General features: G+C 37.2%; 1 protein-coding gene across 1 annotated transcript; it reads right to left on the reverse strand.

Annotated features, from left to right (window-relative positions):
• Positions 1–16,438: 16,438 nt before the first annotated feature.
• LOC142549172 (kinesin-like protein KIN-13B) lies at positions 16,439–21,832 on the reverse strand. Its single transcript, XM_075657989.1, has 12 exons — positions 21,379–21,832; positions 21,063–21,281; positions 20,226–20,420; positions 20,005–20,106; positions 19,498–19,575; positions 19,301–19,382; positions 18,864–19,023; positions 18,472–18,774; positions 17,658–17,876; positions 17,224–17,569; positions 17,078–17,143; positions 16,439–16,946 (listed from the first exon to the last, which is right to left on the reverse strand). The coding sequence occupies exons 1-12, from the start codon at positions 21,538–21,540 to the stop codon at positions 16,770–16,772; spliced, it is 2,109 nt and encodes a 702-aa protein (XP_075514104.1). The 5' UTR covers positions 21,541–21,832; the 3' UTR covers positions 16,439–16,769.
• Between the last annotated feature and the right edge of the window lie 219 nt (positions 21,833–22,051).

The following is a 22,051-nucleotide window of genomic DNA, read 5'->3' on the forward strand; positions in this document are numbered from 1 at the left end:
TTCATTAAAAAAAAGAAGGCCCAAAGACCGAGGAATTACAAAAAAGAGCAGGAAAAAGAAGAGAAACGCAAGTACAAATCCTATTCTATGTCCGGGTGTGCGGACCCTGGCTGATCTTCTTCGTCCTCGGAGTCTTCTTTCTCCTCCTCCCCGGCCTTTGGAAGTGATGCAATGGCTAGCCTAAAGTCTGGGAAGTTAGACTTATCCTTAGGCAAGAGCCCGGCCTCTTCAAATTGTTTGCGACATTTGTTGAAACCAGTCTTGAAAAGAGGATAAGCCCGATCCTCAACTGCTGCCTTGAATTCTGGGGAGGTGAGGAAGGAGTTCTGAAGTTGCTCCCTCTTTCGCTCAGCCTCAGCCAGAGCCTCCTCCGCGGCATCCGCCCAGGACGTCTGCTCAGTCATACCCTCTGCCAGGGATTTATTCTTGCCTTCAAGAAACGAGACGTGTTCTTGAAGGGATTTCTCCCGGACAAGACTTTCTTGTAAATCATCCCGGCTACATCCAGGGAGGCGTGAAGGGCAGACTTTTCTTCTTCATGGAGCCCTTTCAGCCGGGCAATCTCTCCCTGGAGGCGATCGTGGATCTCTCTGGAAGCCCGGACTTGGGGAGCCTGCCGAGTAGCTATGGCAGCTACCTCCTCGAAGGTTGATATCAGCATTTGCATGCCCTGTTTGTAAGAAAGAGGTTAGAAACAAACAAGAAAAAAAGAGAGGAAACAAGGGTAAAGAAACTTACTGATAGAAGCCTGTTAGAGCCCTCGAGGAACCGAGGACCCGGGGTGGAGCTCTTCAGAAAAGCCTCCTCGGCAGGGATCAACATCTGCCTAATAAGGTTCACCCCGAGTGCCGTAGCCCCTGCTGTGAAGATGCTGGCCCGGGTAGGCTGCTCGGATAGGGAGGGCTCTTGGAGTGGCTCCTGAAGGGCCTGTTGGAGGGAAGTGGTGTTGGATTGGCTTGCCCGGGAAGAACCTTGGTCTCCTGCCTGATCATCTTCAACCAGAATCAACTCTGGGCTTGTGGTAGCCTTTTGTTTCCTCTGCCGAAGGGGGATATGATCTTCTTCATCTTCCGGGGAGCAAGGCACCTCCCGTTCTGGCTCAGTATTTGCCCGGGCTAATTCCTTCTCCCGGGCCGCCGCCTCCTTTGGTGCTTGTTTCCTCTTTTCAGCAGCAGCCTTCCGTGCTGCCAGTTTCTTCTCCTTGGCTAGCCGCTCAGCCTCCCACTTTTTTGCGGAAGATTCTTGCATCTTGTCTGTATTTATGAAAAAACAAAGGGTATCACCTAAGAAACATAAATAAAGAATAGGAAAGAAAAGACAAGGAAAAGAGAGTTACCGGGCTGAGAGCCCGAGCCAGCCGCCTCATCAATCGCCCGATCTATGGGGTCTTCAGCCCGGGCACTCAACCCATAGGCAACCAGATTCTCCTGGGAAATAAGGATAGAGGAGGAGTATCTTTTGCCCTCTATCAAGTCTTGGCTCCGGGTATAAAAATCCTCAAATTTGTAGGCCCGGGGAAGGGTGGGTTGTTGAGGAAGGGAAGTAAGAAACTCTGTTAAACAGGAGAGAGGACCCGGGAGTCGAATATAAAAGAATCTTCCTTTCCACCCCTTCTGGGAAGAAGGAATGTCATCAAGGAACCGGGCATTTAGCCGGGCAGTGAGGGAGAAGGCATTATCTCCCAATCTACAAACGAAAAAATAGTGGAGAATAAGGGGAGTGATAAGGAGATTATTCATTTTGAAAAGAATATAGGCCGAGGCCATAATGCGGAAGGAATTCGGATGGAATTGGTTAATGGGCACGCCAAAGAATTCAGCAACCTCGATATAAAACGGAGGGAGGGGAAAACGAAGACCACTTCTGACTTGGTCCCGAAAGAAAGTGGTGTACCCGGGAGGAGGGTTATTGGCTCTATCGGAAGGACCGGGAATCAGAATGGAAAAAGCAGAAGGGATAGACCCCAGAACCCGGAGCTCCTCGTCCGCCCCTGAGCGCAAAGTGCTGCTCATTGAGGAGAACCAAGGAACTCCCGGGGCCTCAATAGAAGGATGGTCAGAAGCACGGGCTTTGCCCTTACCCTTGTCCTTCTTCAGGACCCGTGAAGTGCCCGAAGAAGAAGGTTTAGTTTGGTGGGCTGCAGGCTTTTTAGAAGTTTGAGCAAAACGATGGCGAGGAGGAGAAGGGGGGGAATCGGAGCGCATCGCGATGGACTCATACCCAGATGAGCCTCGCGCATTGGCTCCTGAGGTGGAAGAAGTAGAATTAGACATGGATTATAGAAAAGTAACTTACGAGTTTTTGAAGGGACTAGTTGCAGTGGTACCAGGTCGCCAGAGATAGAGGAGTTTACACGCCAGATTCGCCGCAAATTTGAATTTGAAATTAATTTTTGAAAATGAGGAGGGCTAATATATATGGGCGAGGGGAGATCTCTGTCGCTAATCTAGATACACGTGGACGATCAAGATGTCCCTCGTAAATTGTACCGGGCATATGAAAGGACGTGCACGAATGTCAATATGTCAGACTTATCGGATCCTCGGAATATGAAACGATTTTCGGCGGCATAAATGCTAAAGCATGGGTAATAATGACACTCTTTGGACTACCCGATAATACTAAAGACACTATATTCAAAACCCGGGTTGTATCAGACCCCGGTACCCCATTTCATCTATGGGACATTTGAAGCCTCCGATGCTCTTACACACTCTAAATTATGTTTCAACAAAAGTACAAAGTATAACTGATCGGGACAGCGAGTCAAGCTCTAGCCCGACTATTTTAGGGATGGGTGGTGATACCCCCATAAGGATCCGGGTCGTCTTTAACCCGGTTTATTAAATGGGAAGCCCATATCATAGCCAGCTTCCCGGGCATTCCATTTCTTCCCGGGCCATCATCATAGCCCGGGCTCTCATGCAAGCTCCCGGTAACTTTCTACTCGGGCTACCTCGAGAAGCGCACCATACTCGAGTGTATCGGTATGGGCATTCTTATCTGTCAGAACTACAGGGGTTTGGCGTGTCAGAGAAGCTATCAGAAGTAGGGTGGCTTGACAGAAAGTCAACATCAAAGGCTATGAGTGGTAGGTGTACACGAAAGTCGAAGTAATCACGATATTTCCTCCTATAAATAGCAGGTATGTTTCTCATTTAAAGGGGGGGAAAAATCCTGAGCATTGGCACTCACATATATTCGCACATATATCGCCATTTTCTCTCATCTTCAACCTGCTGACTTAAGCATCGGAGTGGCCACGCCGGACACCCCTCCGGCGCCCATTCACGAGTTCCTTTTATTGTGTGCAGGTCACGATCGAAGTCATCTACTTTGCTCATTTTCCTAAACAACACTATAAATTATTGATTTGGTCCGTTGGAGCCCCGTACCCGGCTCACCCATTTTAACGGGATCACATCAAATACTAAGGCAACTTTCTAAGTACAAACCAGTGACTCGATGATGTGATTCTCACTTTATTAGCTCAGCTTAGGTCTGATAATTACGGCCGGGCTAGATTGAGCTCAACATACAAACAAGTTTGAAGCCTCGCATGAAGTAAGTTCTAGGCCAGCCTAGAAAGCCCATGTGTGATGTCCGAAAATCAGTACGCGTAAACCGCATACATGAAAATTATTAAATTGCTAAAATATTTTAATTAAATGATTTTGGATGTATGAATGATATATTTTGAGTGACTAAATGATTAATTGTATAACTTTTCTCGATTGCATAATTTAAAGATTTTCAGACGAATTTCGGTGGTTGACCGGAGACGGAGGACTGAAAACGACTAAAGTGTTAAAGATTTAAAAGCTAAATTTTTAGTTTTAGTTAATAAAATATTTATTTTAAATAATTCAAGAATTTTAGCATTTTTAAGGTCAAATTTAAATTAATTAGCGAGAGCAAGGAAATTATGTATTTTATAAGAGATTTTTTTGGAAATATTTATTTTAAAATCTTTTAATTGAGGTTTAGTAATTTTATTAATCATAATGGTCCTAATTAATTAATTAAAAACTATGATTAACTAAGCTCATTAATTAAATATTTAAAAGCCCTTTTTGTTTTTGTTTTTTTTAATATAATTAAACCTAAACCATAAACACACATGCACACCTACACACACAAATTTACGTGAAAGTGGTGCAAGAAATGGCCGAAACATGGGAGTTTTGGCAAAGGAAGATTTCGAATTTTTTTCTCCTTCATTCTTCTATTTTCTTCCTCGTTCTTCCTTCCAACAACAATCACCCGACTCCCTTGCATCTCAAGGTGACTTTTTGGTGGGGTTTTGTCGAGAAAAAATGTAGAATCGTCTCTCGTTCATCACTGACGTTCCACCGATTCGATATTCATCTTTCGAGCATTTTAAACGCAAAGACATGTTTTCAAACCTTTTTTTATGCACCATTCAATCTATAATATTGCATGTATTTGATTTTGTGTGAAAAGTTCATAAGGATGATGGTTTTAAGTTTTATTCACATGTACCTCATGTTTTTAATAAGAAATCCTTGACATTTTTGAGAATTGTTGAAGGAGGGATGCAAACCAAGAGATTTTAGGGTAGACCTAAATGTTTAAGTATGTTTTGAAGGGTAAAAATCATACGAGAGGCTGGTTAGGGGCTGCACAGCCCTGCACCCAACAAGCGTGCAGGCCAAGAGGGAAGGAGGCAAGGCTTTGGGGCTCCTTCGGCTATGGAGGTTGCATGGGGTCCTAGCCGTGGTCTTGAGATAAGTTTTAGGGTCCTAGAAAGGTCTAGGATGGGTTCGGACAGAGCTTGGACAAAATGGTATGGCACAGCGACCGTGACTCCAAAAGTTGCACTTGTTGCCTTGTGTGGGGTGTGTGTGGTTCCTAGGGCTGAGGGGATGGTATAAGGGCTGGACCAGGGGCTTGGGACTTGCCTTAGGGTCCTGTCGAGGGGCTGGTATGAGCCAAGGGTCGAGCCAAGGACTGTGACAGCCGCTGGTACGCGAGGGAGCCGTTGTGCGCAAGAAGGCGCGCAAGGAGAGCTGCTGATGCGAGAGGTTTAGGGTGTCGTGTCTGTGTCAGAAAGGGGTTGATCATGGTCTTAGTTAGGGTTTAAGGAAGAGGTATAGGGCTTGGTTCAGGGTCGTTTTGTGCTGTGGTCTGTTCGGGGTCGTAATTTTCCAGAACGTGTCAAAATAGAGACGAAATGAGCCTAGGTTAAAATTATGATTTGAGTTTCGGTTTTTGCTTGGGTTTGGGAAGTTCGAGCAGCTTAAATTGGGTCTTAGGATGTTAATAAATCTTTGGTCTTGGGTCGGTTCGAGTTGGAAGGGTAGTTTGGTCATTTGTTTGCCAAAAAATGCGAAAACGGGGGTAAACGAGTCATTCGGTGAGCGAATCGAGCCGTTTTTGAAACGTAAGTTCTAAGATGAAAATTTACAGCAATTTTCTCGGTATTTTGGGTGTTTTTAAAGTTTTGGAATCGAGTCAATTTTATTAGGACAAAACCCGAGGTCGTCCGAATAGGTATAGAGGTGAAACGTGGACAGTCGATTTGAGGAAAAGTCGAGGGCGGTTTGCAACTTCCTAAAACAACTTCATATCATGTTAAATGTTATTTTTAGAAGTTTTAAAGTATATATATGATATATGCTATTTTTAGCATTCTCGACGTATACGAATCATATAAGTCATTTGTAGAAGTTTTAAAGAATATGGAAAGTTATGCATGTTTTTATGAAATGATAAAGTAGAGTAAAATATTTTTGAGGAATGTGAAATGACTTTTACTTTCCATACTACTAGATTTATATTTAAAGTTCTTAAGCAAAAGTTTGATGATTATTTGATAACGATTTTATACTTGTTTTGAAATTTTGAAGTTTGGTCCTTTTGGAGTTATCGTGTGTTTTTACGATTACCGATTAATGAAGTTTTTATACATTTCAAATTTTTTGATGTTAAAATATTTTATAAATATGATGGTTTCGAATTTTTATGAAAAAGTTCATTAAAAAATTAGTAGTATTTTAAAGTTAAAAAAGAAGAGACGTTTCACCATGTATTTCTCATATTGGTTTTTGAACCATAATCTCAGTAAGCACATCATTTTGAACTTACAAATTGTAAAACCAAACATTTGCCAATATGCCAAATAATTAAGATAAATAATAAGCTTGCTGTTGTGAAAAAGTAAAAATTTATGGTAAAAAGTAAAAATCTCAAACTCTCAAAATTTACCAAAATACACACTTTATAATATTTTTCTCTCTACTCAATTGTATCAAATCTTTACAAATGGAGAAGTATTTATAGGATTTCTTTGGAAAACAATCCAAAAACAATTTCATCATTACATACATCATCACACACTAATTTTCAATATTCAACACCTAATTTTACCTAATTTTCAACATTCAACATTATAATTTTCAACACAAATATTTTTCATATTTTCAACACTCCCTCTTGTGATGATAATCATGATACGATGATGTCTTCATTACGTGATTTTGCACTGCCTCATTAAAAACCTTACTAGGAAAAACCCATTGGGATAAAAACCATAGTAAGGGAAAAAGAGTGCAGCCACGTAAACTCCCCCTCATGTTGACATGAACAATTCTTTACAAATTTCGTAGATTGTGCATCTCAATATTATATATGTACTTACTGAATATTGTCGTAGGAAGTGCCTTTGTGAAGAGATCTGATGAGTTTTCACTTGATTGAATGTGACGAACATCAATACATTTATTCTTCTCAAGCTCCTTGGTGAATGCGAAGAACTTAGGAGGAATATGTTTAGTTCTATCGCTTTTTATGTATCCTTCTTTCATTTGAGCTATACATGCAGCATTATCTTCATATAGTATCACAGGCTTCTCGTCGAATGATAATCCACATGAGATTTGGATATGTTGGCTCATTGATTTTAACCACACACATTCACGGCTTGCTTCATGTAGTGCAATAATCTCGGCATGATTTGATGAAGTTGTTACAAGCGTTTGTTTCTGTGAACGCCAAGAAATTGCAGTGTCTCCACGAGTAAATACATATCCAGTTTGGGAACGTGCCTTGTGTGGATCAGATAAGTATCCAGCATCGGCATAACCAATTATACTTGGATTAGCATCTTTTGAATACAAAAGTCCCAAGTCTGTCGTTTTTCGTAGATAACGGAATATATGTTTAATTCCGTTCCAGTGTCTCTTTGTTGGATATGTGCTAAATCTTGCCAAAAAATTTACGGCAAAAGATATATCATGCCTTGTACAATTTGTAATATACATAAGGGCACCGATAGCACTTAGATATGGTACTTCTGGACCAAGAATATCTTCACCATCTTCACATGGACAGAATAGATCCTTTTATATGTTTAATGATCTAACAACCATTGGAGTACTTAAAGGATTTGATTTATCCATATTAAAACGTTTAAGGATCTTTTCTGTATAATTTGTCTGTAGAGATGTCAATGGGGCGGGTATTGCTAAACCCAAGACCCGCCCCATGAAGAAAACTTCGATGCATTACCCACCCCAACCCGGTTAAATATTCTTTGGACCCGTCCCACCCCGAATACGAAACGGGGCGGGTTAGACCTATGAGACCCGTGAGACCCGAATTTTTTTAAAATGAAAACATTAATCTTCTTTGTCACATTACTAAATTATTAAACAAACAAGCCTATAAATGCAACACAATAGAAAACTAATCATGTGTTCGACCACACTTAATAATAACAAACAAAATATTTTCACGACATAATGAATTACATAAAAAAAGAGTTACTAGCTCTCCAAAAAAAATCTTGACATCCCCAAAAATAAGTCATAACAGAACTTAAACAGATCAATATAAAATCAGCGAGTAAAAAAGAATCAGTCATTTCTATGGTTGACCTTGAGGTGAGCTACTAAAAAAATGAAGATTAATAAAACTAAATCCTAGAATATTTATATTCACATATATGGGGCGGGTATTATAGGACCCATGACCCGCCCCATACCCATACGGGTCTGAAAAATTGGACCCGAGACCCACCCCATGACCTATTTAGTATGCCCAAACCAGTCCAGATGGGGTGGGTCCTTTGGGGGTCTGGGTAAAACCCATACCCATTGACATCCCTATTTGTCTGTGAACAAATATTCCACATTCTTTTTGTTCAATTTGTAAACCCAGACAATACTTGGTTTTTCCAAGATCCTTCATTTCAAATTCTTCCTTCAAGTATGACACAACTTCTTGAATTTTCTTATTCGTTCCAATGATGTTTAAATCATCAACATATACAGCAATAATTACGCATCCGGATGTTGTTTTCTTAATGAAAACACAAGGGCATATTGAATTATTTACATATCCCTTTTTCATCAAGTGATCACTTAGTCGATTATATCACATTCGACCGGATTGCTTTAACCCATATAATGATCTTTGTAATTTCACAGAATAACATTCTCTGGGTTTTGAACTTTGTGCTTCAGGCATCTTAAATCATTCAGGGATTTTCATATATATATTACTATCAAGTGATCCATATAAGTAAGCTGTAACAACATCCATAAGACGCATTTCTAAATTTTCAGATACCGCCAAGCTAATCAAATACCGAAACGTAATTGCATCCATCACGGGAGAATACGTTTCTTCATAATCAATTCCAGACCTTTGAGAAAAACCTTGCGCAACAAGTCGAGCTTTATATCTTACTATTTCATTTTTCTCATTTCACTTTCGAATAAAAACCCATTTGTATCCAACAGGTTTTACACCTTCAGGTGTAAGGACTATAGGTCCAAAAATATTACGTTTATTTAGCGAATCCAATTCAACCTAGATGGCTTCTTTCCATTTTATCCAATCCTGTCGATTTTTACATTCACCAAAAGATTTTGGTTCATGATCTTCATTATTATTTATGATGTCGATTGCCACATTATAAGAAAATATATCATCAATTTCTTCTATATCTTTTCGGTTCCATATTTTTCCAGTATTAATATAATTGATAGAGATTTCATGATTCTCGTCAGTTTGTGGTTCTGACAGAACATTTTCATCATCATGTGTTTCTTCAGGAACACCATTCTCTATTTTGTGATCATCATGTGTTTCTTCAGGAACATCGTTCTTTATTTTGTGATCATCGTGTTTCTCTATGAATTTTTTTTTCAAGGATTTTTATCCTTGGAACCGACTGGCCTTCCACGCTTCAGGCGTTTAATGACATCATGAGTATCTTCAATTTGTTTCTTCGGAATTTCAATTCGAGCAGGGGCATTTGCAGCATGTATATATGATTTAGTTGTCCCTTTTATGTCTGCAAATGCATCTAGTATTTGATTTGCTATTCTTTGCAAGTGCACAATTTGCTGTACATCTTTTTCACATTGTTTTGTTCTTGGATCCAGATGTAACAATGATGATACATACTATGTAATTTCTTTTTCGGTATGTTTCTGTTCTCCCCCTAACATTGGGAAGATTTCCTCATTAAAATGACAATCAGTAAAACGTGTTGTGAACACGTCGCCTGTCTGAGGTTCAAGATATCGAATGATTGATGGACTATCATAACCGATATAAACTCCAACCTTTCTTTGAGGTCCTATTTTCTTTCGTTGCGGTGGTGCAATAGGCACATACACCATACATCCAAAAATTCTCAGATGTGAAATGTCTGGTTCTTTACCAAATGCAAGCTGCAATGGGGAGTATTTATGATATGCACTTGGTCTGATGCGAATTAATGAAGCAGCATGTAAAATTGCATGTCCCCATATAGAAATAGGGAGCTTTGTTTTCATAATCATTTGTAACGACCCGAAAATCAGACTACGTATAAGCCATGCATAATTACTGTTATTTAAATTAAAATGATTTTTATGCATGAGAGTTTAAATTCATTCTTTTAAATTTATTGAGTCATGATTATTTATTTTTTTAAAAAAATAGATGTTTAGTTTTATCTTTTCAGGATAAATGCGCGAGGCCGGACCGGAGTTTGGAGATTAAATATAAGATTAATAATAAGAAAAATATTCCTAAATTTAAATTAAGTCAAGGAATAATTTAATTTAAAAAAAATAATGTTTTAGGATTTATTAATTAATTAGAGCTAAGTTGTTAAATAAATTCTTTTAGGTTCAATATTTAATTAAAGTTTAAATTAAAATATGTGAACAAATGAAGGTGAATTAATCTAGGTATAAAATATTCAAGAAATTAATCATAGCATTTGAATATTTAAATTTGAGGTCATGAATGTCATGCAATAATCTATCCTAAATTTAATGTGTAAATTCACAAAAAAATATATAATGAGGGTGCTAAACTTTAAGCAATTAAAATACAAGATTTAAACAATAAATTACCATGCAAATTATTAATCATAATTTTGGGTCCAACATTTAAAATAATTCAAAAGTTGATAACTCCCCATTCAAATCATTCCTAATTACAATTCTTGGAGTATCTATTTCCCATTTTTAATTCACTAATTAATAGTAATTCAAAAACAATGTTACACCTTATTTCTCCCAACTAATGACTAAGCTAATCATCGGGAAAAAAAAATGCAGCAGAATGAGGGAAAAGCAACGGCAGCAAGGGGGAGGAGAATCATTTCAAACCCATTCAATTCTTGCACTTGTAACTCTCCACTAAATGTACTTCAAGACACCTTTAACAACTCCTATAACAGCCATCTCCATTGTCTAGCACCTCCACACCATTACCTTCGAAATACATCAGAAAACAGAAGCTTAGAGGCGTGAGAATTCAGCAGAAAACAAGAAGAGAAATCCAACTCGGTTCCGTCGCGTCGTATTGTCGTTTTGATTTGTTTTGTGTCAAAACAAATTCCAGGCATGTATATGTTGTTTCTTTTCTCTTCAATCAAGCCCTATAAATATTTTTAAACATTATAAGTTCAAGATTCATGAGGCAAAATGAATTTGTGGCAGCAACATTTTCAAAAAAAAAATCTGCACAGATTTTTCTATGCTATTTTGGTTCAACTTCACGGTTTGGTTGCTTTTCTGGATTACAGGTAGTTGCTCGGTTCCCGGCTCACACGGCTGCTGTTAGGCATGAATTAGAATGTGTTAGGGTGTCATTGGTCCATTGGTTTGCATCCATACACTCACAAATAAAGGAATGACAGCAAACTTTTTCAAAACTACAGATTTGAGCTTCGTTTTTGGTTCTTGGGTGGTTAAGGGGAGTATTCGAATCTTGACTATCCTAGGGACTGTAGCCACGATTAGAACCCTCCCTTAACATGTCTAGGACGTGACCAAGGTGTCCTTTCCAAGCTTGGTCCACAGATCCATTAGAATTGCACAACAACAACACAAGTTCATTTCGTTTCCTTCAAATTCTGTGTGTTTGCACTTTCGGTTTTGGAGATGTTGGATGAATTGTGGTTGGCTCCTAGCCCATAGCCATTGTTTATACAACACTCCATCATGTCTAGATCGATACATGGTCGCTCAAATGGCCATTGGAATGATACAAGACAACAAAACAATGCAATACATCACACTATACAGAAAGTGGCTCTCTCGGTTTTGAGCTGTGATTGTCCTAGGTGTTTGCTTGGTTTGTGGTTGGCTTTTAGCCCTTAGCCATGGTCCAAGCCATGCCTTAGGATGTTGGTAAGAGTCCTTGGGCGGTGGTTCAAGCCCTTGGCCATTATTTTCAGAGTTTGCTCCACAAACAAGCAAGCTGCCGCTGCTGTATTTTCTGCTTTTTGACAGCAGATTTGGGTCACGGTTTTGGTGGTGGTTTGAGTTCTTGGTTGGCTTTTAGCCCATGGCCTTGGACTGGACGCTACCTTAAGGAGTTAGGAAAGTCATGTTTTTGGCCGTTTGTGATTTGGTCGAGTTTAGAGGTCGTACGAGAATTTACGGTGAAAGGTGCCAAAATGACTCTCGAAAGAATGTTTTATGTTTTTGGATTCCTTTCACCTATTTTCGTGTTTTACAGTTATTATGCATATTTTTCAGTATGTTTGGGGTATTTTAATCATGGTTAAACGTCGGTTTAATGTTGGTTCGGGTTGGTACGAAGCCATGGTTAAAAATCAAGTTATTGTCTCTAATCGTCTCGTTTTTGGTTCTATTGTTAAGTTTTTTTTTTTGTCAAGTTAAGATTTATTGCATGTGTCACATATTAGTAGTAAGTCGTAGCAAGCCTGGGAACGATCCAACTCATCCGGTAAAAATAAGGTTATAATTATATTACGTGCATAAAATTATAAAATGTTTATTTTTGAGATATATGCTATATGTCTTGTGGCCACCTTACGTTTATGGGTTTGGAAGTCGGTAGGCGCAACCGAGGACCTCTCCGCCCGGTGACTTACGACCGGTTTATGATTATGTATGGGTACGGACATCCAGTCCAAGGGCTGTGATTGATCTCTACCGCCCAGTATACTGTGGTTTAGTCTGATCAGGCGCTTACGCTATGTTATGGGCCACTTGCTTAGAAACATTATCTCTACCAAAAAAATTATGATATGTTATGACATAGCTCTATTGAGCAAAGCTTTTACGTATGAATTTTCAGATATGCACGTAGTTATAATTATTCATGATACGATTTTCACAATACGCTCTACGATACTTTATTTTTATGATGCATGCGATTTTATGATATATTTACTTGTTATTCACGATATATACATGTTGAGTCTTTAGACTCACTAGACTTGATTGTTGTAGGTATTGATGAGGTCGGGACCGCGGACGGAGACCAATGAGCGATCTTGGGACAGCAGTAGTAATCCCGAGGACCTCATGATTTAATTTATGCACCTTTTATTATTCAAACTCAGTTTTAATACGTTGGATTATTTTTAAGTTGATGTTTACATTTAATTATTTTTAAATTGTAGGTTGAAAACAATATTTGCTTCCGCTGTTATTTTAAAGTTAAAAATTATTTACATGTTTATTTTAATTAAATGAGACAAGATAATTATTTATTTAGAAAAATTTTAATTATTCCGCAAAATTATGAAAATGAAATACGGGCCTTGACATCATTGGTCTAGCAATCATTTGCAGACGTTTAATCAATGATTCAGTCAATCCATTCTGTGTATGTACATGAGCAACATGATGCTCAACAAAAATTCCCATAGACATACAATAATCATTGAAAGTTTGGGAAGTAAATTCACTAGCATTATCAAGTCTAATTTTCTTGATTGTATAATAAGGAAATTGATTCCTCAATTTTATTATTTGAGCAAGTAATCTTGCAAATGCAACATTTCGAGTTGACAATAAACATACATGTGATCATCTGCTGGAGGCATCAATCAATACCATAAAGTATCTGAATGGTCCACATGGTGGATGGATTGGTCCACAAATATCACCCTGAATACGTTCAAGAAACATTGGTGATTCAGTTTGGATTTTGGCTGGTGATGGTCTTATAATAAGTTTTCCAAGAGAACATGTTTTACATTGAAACTTATTATTCTGAAAGATCTTCTGGTCTTTCAGCGGATGACCATGTGTATTTTCTATAATTCTTTGCATCATTGTTGAACCAGGATGTCATAATCGATCATGCCAATTGGTTAATATTGAAGAATTATCAACTACCATGTTTGATTCAATGGGACTTATATGTGTATAATGCAATCCAGTAGGGAGCATTGGTAGTTTTTCAATCACATATTTCTTTCCTGATTTATATGTGATAAGACACATATACTTCTCATTCCCTTCATTCATTGTTTGAGTATCATAACCATGAGAATATATATCATTAAAACTCAACAAATTTCTTTTCGATTGTGGTGAATATAAAGCATCATTGATCAAAAATTTTGTACCATTAGATAACAAAAATTGTGCTTTACCACATCCTTTAATCAAGTCTACAGGACCTGATATTGTATTCACCGTTGTTTTTGTTGGTTTTAAGTCCAAGAAATATCTTTTATCTCGGAGAATAGTGTGTGTTGTACCACTATCGGGTATGCAAACTTCAGCTTTGCTCATAGCATTTTCCATATTTGAACTTCAAAAAAAATATGCAATGAAATAAAATTACTGACAATACATATGTAAATATAACACATATCATAATTGTACAATAAAACATTATTATATGAATACATGAAAAATAAATTATTGTACATTTATATTCTACCATTATATTGTTCATTTTCAGAGAAATCATTGAGAAAATCTGTAGCATCAATATTGTTCATTTCTATCCCACCAACATATTAATCATTTCCAGAGAAATCATTCATAAAATCAGCAGCATCAAAATAAGTTGAATCACTCGAACGGTCACTTCGTTCAGTGAAGTTGGTCTCTTTTTCTTTCCCCTTTATCGATTCTTTATAGAGTTTGCAAAGGTGTTCAGGGGCTCGACAAATACGAGACCAATGTCTTGGAGTGCCGCATCTGAAACAAGAACTTTCAAATCTTTTCGAGTGATTTTCATTAACACTCATGTTCTCATGATTCTTTTTCTGTGGATGGTTCGTGACGCCCTTTTGAGATGAGTTATAAAAATAACTATCTCTATTGTTTTCAAAACCACGACCTCGACCACGACCACGACCAATTCAACGTCCACGTCCACGACCTCGACCAAAACCTTGTCTCTGGATTTGATTTTGGTTTCCAGGTTTAAATTCATTTTTACTCATAGCATTTACTTCTGGAAATGCTGTTGATCCAGTGGGTCGGGACTGATGATTTCTCATTAATAGCTCATTGTTCTTTTCCACCACAAGAAGACAGGGGATGAGTTCAGAATATCTCGCAAATCCACGCACTCTATATTGTTGTTGTAAAGTTATATTTGATGCGTGAAACGTGAAAAATGTTTTTTTAAGCATTTCCGATTCTGTAACCTCATACATAGCTGAATTATAATCACCGACTTTCTTAAAATCTTGGAATCTTAACATATTCCATTTATCACGGGCGGTCGGAAGTATAACTTCCCTTATATGTTCAAATCTTTCTTTCAATCCTTTCCACAGAGCCATGAGATTTTTTTCGATGAGATATTCACATTTTAAACCTTCATCGAGATGTCGACGCAAAAATATTATAGCTTTTGCTTTTTCTTGTGATGAAGATATACCATTTTCTTTAATGGTCTCGCTTAGACCCAATGACTCAAGATGCATTTCTATATCGAGAGTCCATGGCATATAATTTTTTCCCGTGATGTCGAGCGCAACAAATTCGAGCTTTGTCAAATTTGACATGGTGGTACTAAAAAATTACGATGCATTTTATTAGCTAATGAATATTGCAATACAAAGTAATGGATAAACAACAAGTACAAGCATTTGTAAAAATAAAGAAAACACGAGTAGGATATTCTCCGATAAATAAAAGACTCGTGAGTATGATAACAAAAATAATTAAAAATAACCTTGAGAAAGCCATCTTCTTTTTTCTTCGAAAATTTGATGAAGAATAATTTTTAGAGAATAGGAGAAAGTTGGAGTGATTGAAAGAGTTTGTGAGATCATATTTATAGGGCAAAAACTAGCCGTTTTGTTACCGTTTATGACCGTTGGTGTACAAAAAAATAAATGTATGTATTTGTATAATTTTATGGTAATAATATGGTGTATATAATATTAGTCATGTTTAAATAATTATGTATATCATATCACATTATTATAATGAAGTGTCATAAGTTATTTTATTTAAAAACCTTATAGGTTTTTATACTTATCGTATCTCTTACCGGGAGTGTGGGATGTCGTCTTGACATTCTCCCAGGATTTATAACAAGTTTTTGAAAAATTTATTTTACTGTTATTTATTTATTGTGTATATATTTAATATATAATATAATGTTATTATTTGATAATGTGTTGTGAAAAATTAAAATAAATATTATTACTTTTGTTACTTTTTTCTTCTGTTTGGATCTTGGAAAAGTATGGAAGACTTTTAGAGCTTCGTGCTGATAACGAGTTGTGAAAAAGTAAAAATTTATGGTAAAAAGTAAAAATCTCAAACTCTCAAAATTTACCAAAATACACACTTTATAATATTTTTCTCTTTACTCAATTGTATCAAATCTTTACAAATGGAGACCTATTTATAGGATTTCTTTGGAAAACAATCCAAAAACAATTTCATCATTATATACATCATCATACACTAATTTTACCTAATTTTCAACATTCAACACCTAATTTTACCTAATTTTCAACATTCAACATTATAATTTTCAACACAAATATTTTTCATATTTTCAACACTTGCAACTTAAATTTGTTAAACTGTAGAACAATCGAAACACCGCATTTCATTCGCCATGCTACCAATACACCGTACAAACAGAGTGGGGCAGTGATTGATCCCAACATAATGACTTAAATTTAAAATAATTTAATATTTTGTAAATCAACCAAACATCAGATACTACAGGAAGAGTTTCATTATGAGAAATCAAAACGCTGAAGAGCTTTACAATATCAGATCATTATCATCTGGTCTTCTATAATTTCCTGAATTATAAGCAAATAACAAATATCGAGAGAACCAATCAAAAGGTAAAAGGAAAAAAAACTGGACTGGATATCCGGATAATCATCAAATGACTTAGCAGGAGGTCCCTATTTCAACTCTGAAGCTATCATATAGGCTCGCAGTTTACATGCAAAGTTGGGCCAATCAAACACAACAGATGGTACTGGCGTCCTAATCAAGCTGCACCACAACTGACTTCTGCATGCTTCATCATGCCAAACTAGATTAATAGCCAGATGACACAAGAACATTGTGTTCCTTTAAGCGTTTTTGGAAAAGAGCCAAACGATTCTGTAACTGTAAGATACCCGCAGCTTTCTGGGATAGGATTGTGTTTAATTTGGAGATATAGTCATCCAGTTGATTTCCTGGTTGATCTGCCTCAACCAATAGATTCATCTCCTGAAAAGATCAGATATGCGAACAGTAACTGTGAAGAAGGAAAAATATAGGTTGATTCAAGATCCCCTAGCAAGGCAGGGGATGAAAATGAAAAAGAGAAATGGTAAATGCATCTACTGACTATAACAGACCTCTCTAACAAGATCCATTGTTTCCTCCACTTGTCTCCTGTGAGCACTGACAAGATCTTCCTCTTCCTAAAAGAATTTCACAGCATGTTGTTACTATCAACATTTAAATTAGATAAAATTTAGTTAAAGCAAATTTTTTTTTAAACCTTCAATAGAGCATCTAGATCATCATCTGAATTTGAAAACGTCATTTCTGATTTAGGTGGCTCCTTCCATTTCACCGGCTCATTAGCTCTCTTTGTTTTATCGTCTGAAGTTGAGAACTTGAGTAACTCAGCTTTCGAGTTCTTCAATGATGGCTTCTCTTGCTCGTAGAAATCTTCTTCATATTCATCCTTTTCAGTTTGTTCAAGCCATGAATTGCCTGCTTCATCTTCAAAAGTTGATGTTGGTGGCATTATTGAAGACAAAGGCTGTGTTGTTGACTCCTTCATATTCGTAGTTGAAGATAAAACATCTCTTTTGGAGTTGCCTTTTGAAAGGCTCTTCACCCTAAAATCAAACAAAAGGCATGGTAAGACCCTAAAAAGGAAGAAATGTTTGTCCCAAAATCAAATGTTAGCACATAAAAGATTTCAACCTGTCTGCATATCGTAACGTATTCAATGTATGTTCACATGATCCTGAATTTGGTGAGATACAGGAAATCATTACAGTGCGAGAATTTCCAACAAATGAATCCCTTAAAACTTCAGTCAATTTACTGCCTCTAAATGGAATGTGGCCTTGATCATTATCAAGCGCTCTGATACACTCCTTCAATGCAAGCAAACTTTTGTTTATCTCAGCCCCTTCCATTCTGCACAATTCGAATTCAGAAAGAAGATAGGATAATAATTAGGAGAGAAAAAAAGCCAAGGGCGTGATTGGGTTTGTTTTCCCCCATCTCCCTCAGCTCCAGAAAAAGACGCCAAAAGTTACACTCTTCTCCCGAAATATTTTCCTCCTCCAACATTTCCGAACATAATCATTAATTTTAGTTGAACTTTCACCACTCTCTAGAAAAACTTTATCATTCTACTATATTAAAATTTAATCAATTATATTTTTTATTTTAAAAATATCGCATACAAAATAAAAAAATTGTATATCTCCGACATCACATCACTCACCCAACATTTTTAATGTAACATAACATCTATACCAAAAATAAAATCTTCAGAAAATAAAAACAAACATAAATCACATTGGCCAGTATATTTTTCAAAAAAAAGAAAAGAAAACATAAAAAAAAAACAAATAATAAACAACACATGAGGGTGGGGAGATCCACACGTTCATTATCTTTCTTGAGTGGCATGTGTGCCAAGTGCAAACATCATAATAAATCTAATCATTTTTAATATTGTTAAAACGTAACTTATTTGACTGATTAAGAAGCAATTTATATATACCTGGTCTGCTTATCATTATCAGTAGTGTCTGCACCCCGCTCGCTTCCAGCAAGGTCAATGAAGGAGAGTTTGCCAACAGCCCGAGCAGGTTTGCTTTCACTGCCATCGGCTGACCTCTTAACAGTAAGCTGAAGAATGGCATGTGATCGAGATGATTCTTCATTTGCACCTGTGGTGCCTGTACTTCTTGTTGCATTTCCTCGCTCAATAAGTTCCTTGACTGTTTCGACATCTGATACTCGATACTCTTGCAAGCCAACAATACATACTTGTTGCTTCCCATCCTCTCTCATGCAAAGTTTTCTGCCATGAAAGATGTTGGAAGCATTATTGCAATGAAAGTGATGTATGGAAAAAGCTACTGGCTTAAATGAGAACCAACGAGACAGCTCTTTCTATCACTGAGCAGGTCAAAGAGTTTTCCTCCGTATATCTCAAAGAAACTGACAAATAGTTGAAAGCCTTGGTTCCTGTAAGTGTGATGCATGAGCCTCAAGATATCCCTTACTGCTTTGAGCGGCAGTGGTTTCATTGTATAAGTTTTGCCACTTCCTGATTGGTTTAGATGGTAGTTAAACAAAAGAATTCAGATGGGAGGAAGATACAAAAGGAAAAGAGAACAGTGTTTCTCCCTGCATGTTTAAGTGCTTCCATTGAAGGAATTTCAGTCATTGGATAAGACCTCAAGAAAGTTGAAACTAAAGTATCAATATTTACAATGCCGCTCTCAATAATCTACATCTTCCAGGATATGGTGAGAAATGAAAACTAGACTAACTACAGTTATCATGTTTACAAACCCATCTGTGATTTGATGCAAATCAATTACCTGTTTGCCCATAAGCAAAGCAAGTTGCTTTTGTACGTTGGAAAATGATAGGGACAATAGGCTCCACTGTTTCATGGTACACCTACACAAATCATATACAAAATAAATTAAAAATACAAAAATTTAAAAGAAAAAAATTGGTGAGCATTAAATTAAAGTCATCTCAGTATCAGGTCCAGTTCATGCCCTGGAGTCACCTCATCATTTGAAACTTCTTCATTCAGCACAGCATCAAAGACAAACTCATGTTTCTCCAAATACTCAGTCAAATCAACCTGCAGCACATTTAAATTCAGAACAGTAACTGTTTTAACGAAAGGGCTGATTCTATTAAGCTGAATAAACTCAGAACCAGGTCATTTGATTTTTAACATAGAATCCTTATCTGGATGAATCTTTTCAAATAACACTAGTTGGTGTTCTAGAATTTCCTTGAAAACAAAACAGCAAATCAAACTGATAAGTCTACAATTGAATAAACGGTATTTTTCCTACATGAGTGACTAAAGATGATTAACTGAAATGTGGAAACTATTGGGCATATGTAGAAAGAAAAAAATTTCTTGAATAATTTATATTTAATTACCTCAATCTTTGATCATAGCTTCAAAAGAGACATAACTCTAAACAAAAGTTTTACAGAAAGTGGAATAGCATCACAGAAATTTAAGAAAATTATAATCGAGGGATACAGAGATACCGACCTTAAGTTTTGTCTCATGGACCACAAGAGAATTTGAAAAGGTTTCTATAATATCCTCCTCATTCTTTGCCAATTCCTTTTTGTTAATTGGTCTTTTGCGGACCTGATCATTTAGGAGCAATTGTAAGGACAGCTAAGTCGAAAGTTGTATTCAGGCTTTGCTAACACAAAAAACTGAAAATTTGAGATATGGCAATTTTGAATAGAGTTGAACGTACTTACCACCACTTTGATCTTTGCAACACTGCTGGCCTTCAAATTATCAACTGCAAGGCTTTTCAGAACATTGATCTCCTGCAGGCCCCGAGTTTTGCCAGCTTGTTTGTTGTTTCCAAAATATGAATCTGCATCATCAAAGCTTCTTCCTCGTGATATATGATTCATTGAGGGGACATCGTAAAGACCAGGAACTGGCATCTTTCCACAGTGCCGCACCAAAACAGAGGAAAAAAAGAAGAGAATCAGGCACTGTGCCAATGTCTATACAAAGTAAATCGCAATCAGACAAAAAAAAAATCAGGATCAAAATCAAATTCAAGAGACCAGAAGAAAACACCAACTATACATCAACTATACAGCTCAATTAATACTCAAACATGCTGATTGGAAGTTAGTTTTAAGGTAACGCAAGGGATATTAATTGATCCCAAACTGAAAATTAAGGGGACCCACGCCGGCCCCCAAAGACTAAAAGTGTAAAACTAAGATCAGAGAGCACAAAATTTGGCCATCAGACAGGAATGAAACGGTACAAAAGATTAGACCAATGTAAGCAGGATAAAACCAAATATCACAGTTCAACACCCAATCACATAATCCACAAACACATAGCAAGATTGAAGTTGGATATTGTAGCATCCAAAAGCAAATCTAAAATTCCTCCATAACATCCTAAAAAGCCAAATATCACAGTTCAACACCCAATCACATAATCCACAAACGCATAGCAAGATTGAAGTTGGACATTGTAGCATCCAAAAGCAAATCTAAAATTCCTCCATAACATCCTAAAAAGCAACAGCGAAAAACAAATTTTGACTCCTCAAAGAAGAAGGTTACCTCCGAAAGCAACTCAGTATCGAAAGAATGCAGATCCAAGAGCCCTGGGCTATACTCATTCAACGAAACTGATTCCTCCCCATTCTTCCTCTGCCTCGGATTCCCCGGAGGCGTCAATGGCTCTGAAAGAAAATCACTTCCCCCGCCGTACGTTCTCTGCCACTGCACACTCCTATACATTCTCGAACCCTGATCCCCTCCATTGTAATACCCAAAATCCTAATTTTCGGATAAACAAAAGGAACCAACAAAATTATCTCAATAATAATCACGGGTTTTAGAGATTAGAATCACTTTGAGTAACTTTGCAAGTCACCTGAATTGGAGGAGGAACTGCATTGTTTGAGGACTGCAGGTGTTGCAGACCAGCTGATTGCAGCCATCGCCCATTCGAGGAAGTCTCGAGAAAGTTTTCGGAGTACTGGCGCAGATGGTGAGCCCCCGTTACACCCGATCTTTGCCTCCCCACAGCATTCATTATCTCTCCCAAGAACAAAAATGGAGGAAAAAGGAAACCCAACAATCTCTCCTCCTATCGAAAGCTTCGATCGATTGTGAAACTTCAGCCTTTTTCCTCACGCCAACAAATAAAAAATCGCAATTTTTTTTTCCTATTGTACAGTACGCAATGATTACAGACAACTGTGGGAGAATTTTTATGGAAGAATGAATTATTAAGACTGGGTAGAAGAAAAAGCTTTGAAATTCAACGGTTCAGATCCATTTAACTCTTTCATTCACTGTAAAAAAGTGGAAACTCACGCAAATTTACCGCAGAAAACAGAACAAATGGAGTTGATTCTAGGATGGGTTCCTTCCAGTAGAAATTTTGAATTTTGAAGAGGGTGGGGGTTGCACACGTGTGAAAGGGAGTGGCACGTATGAAAATGAGTTCGCAGAGTTTTTGAATTAAAGGGGCCCGATTTGTTTTTGCATTAAATTTTCTGTGAGCTATTCGAAACTCGATTCGATAAAAGTTCGTTTAAGTT

The sequence above is a fragment of the Primulina tabacum genome, chromosome 6 (genome assembly GCF_025594145.1).
Source record: "Primulina tabacum isolate GXHZ01 chromosome 6, ASM2559414v2, whole genome shotgun sequence".
Classification (NCBI taxonomy): domain Eukaryota; kingdom Viridiplantae; phylum Streptophyta; class Magnoliopsida; order Lamiales; family Gesneriaceae; genus Primulina; species Primulina tabacum.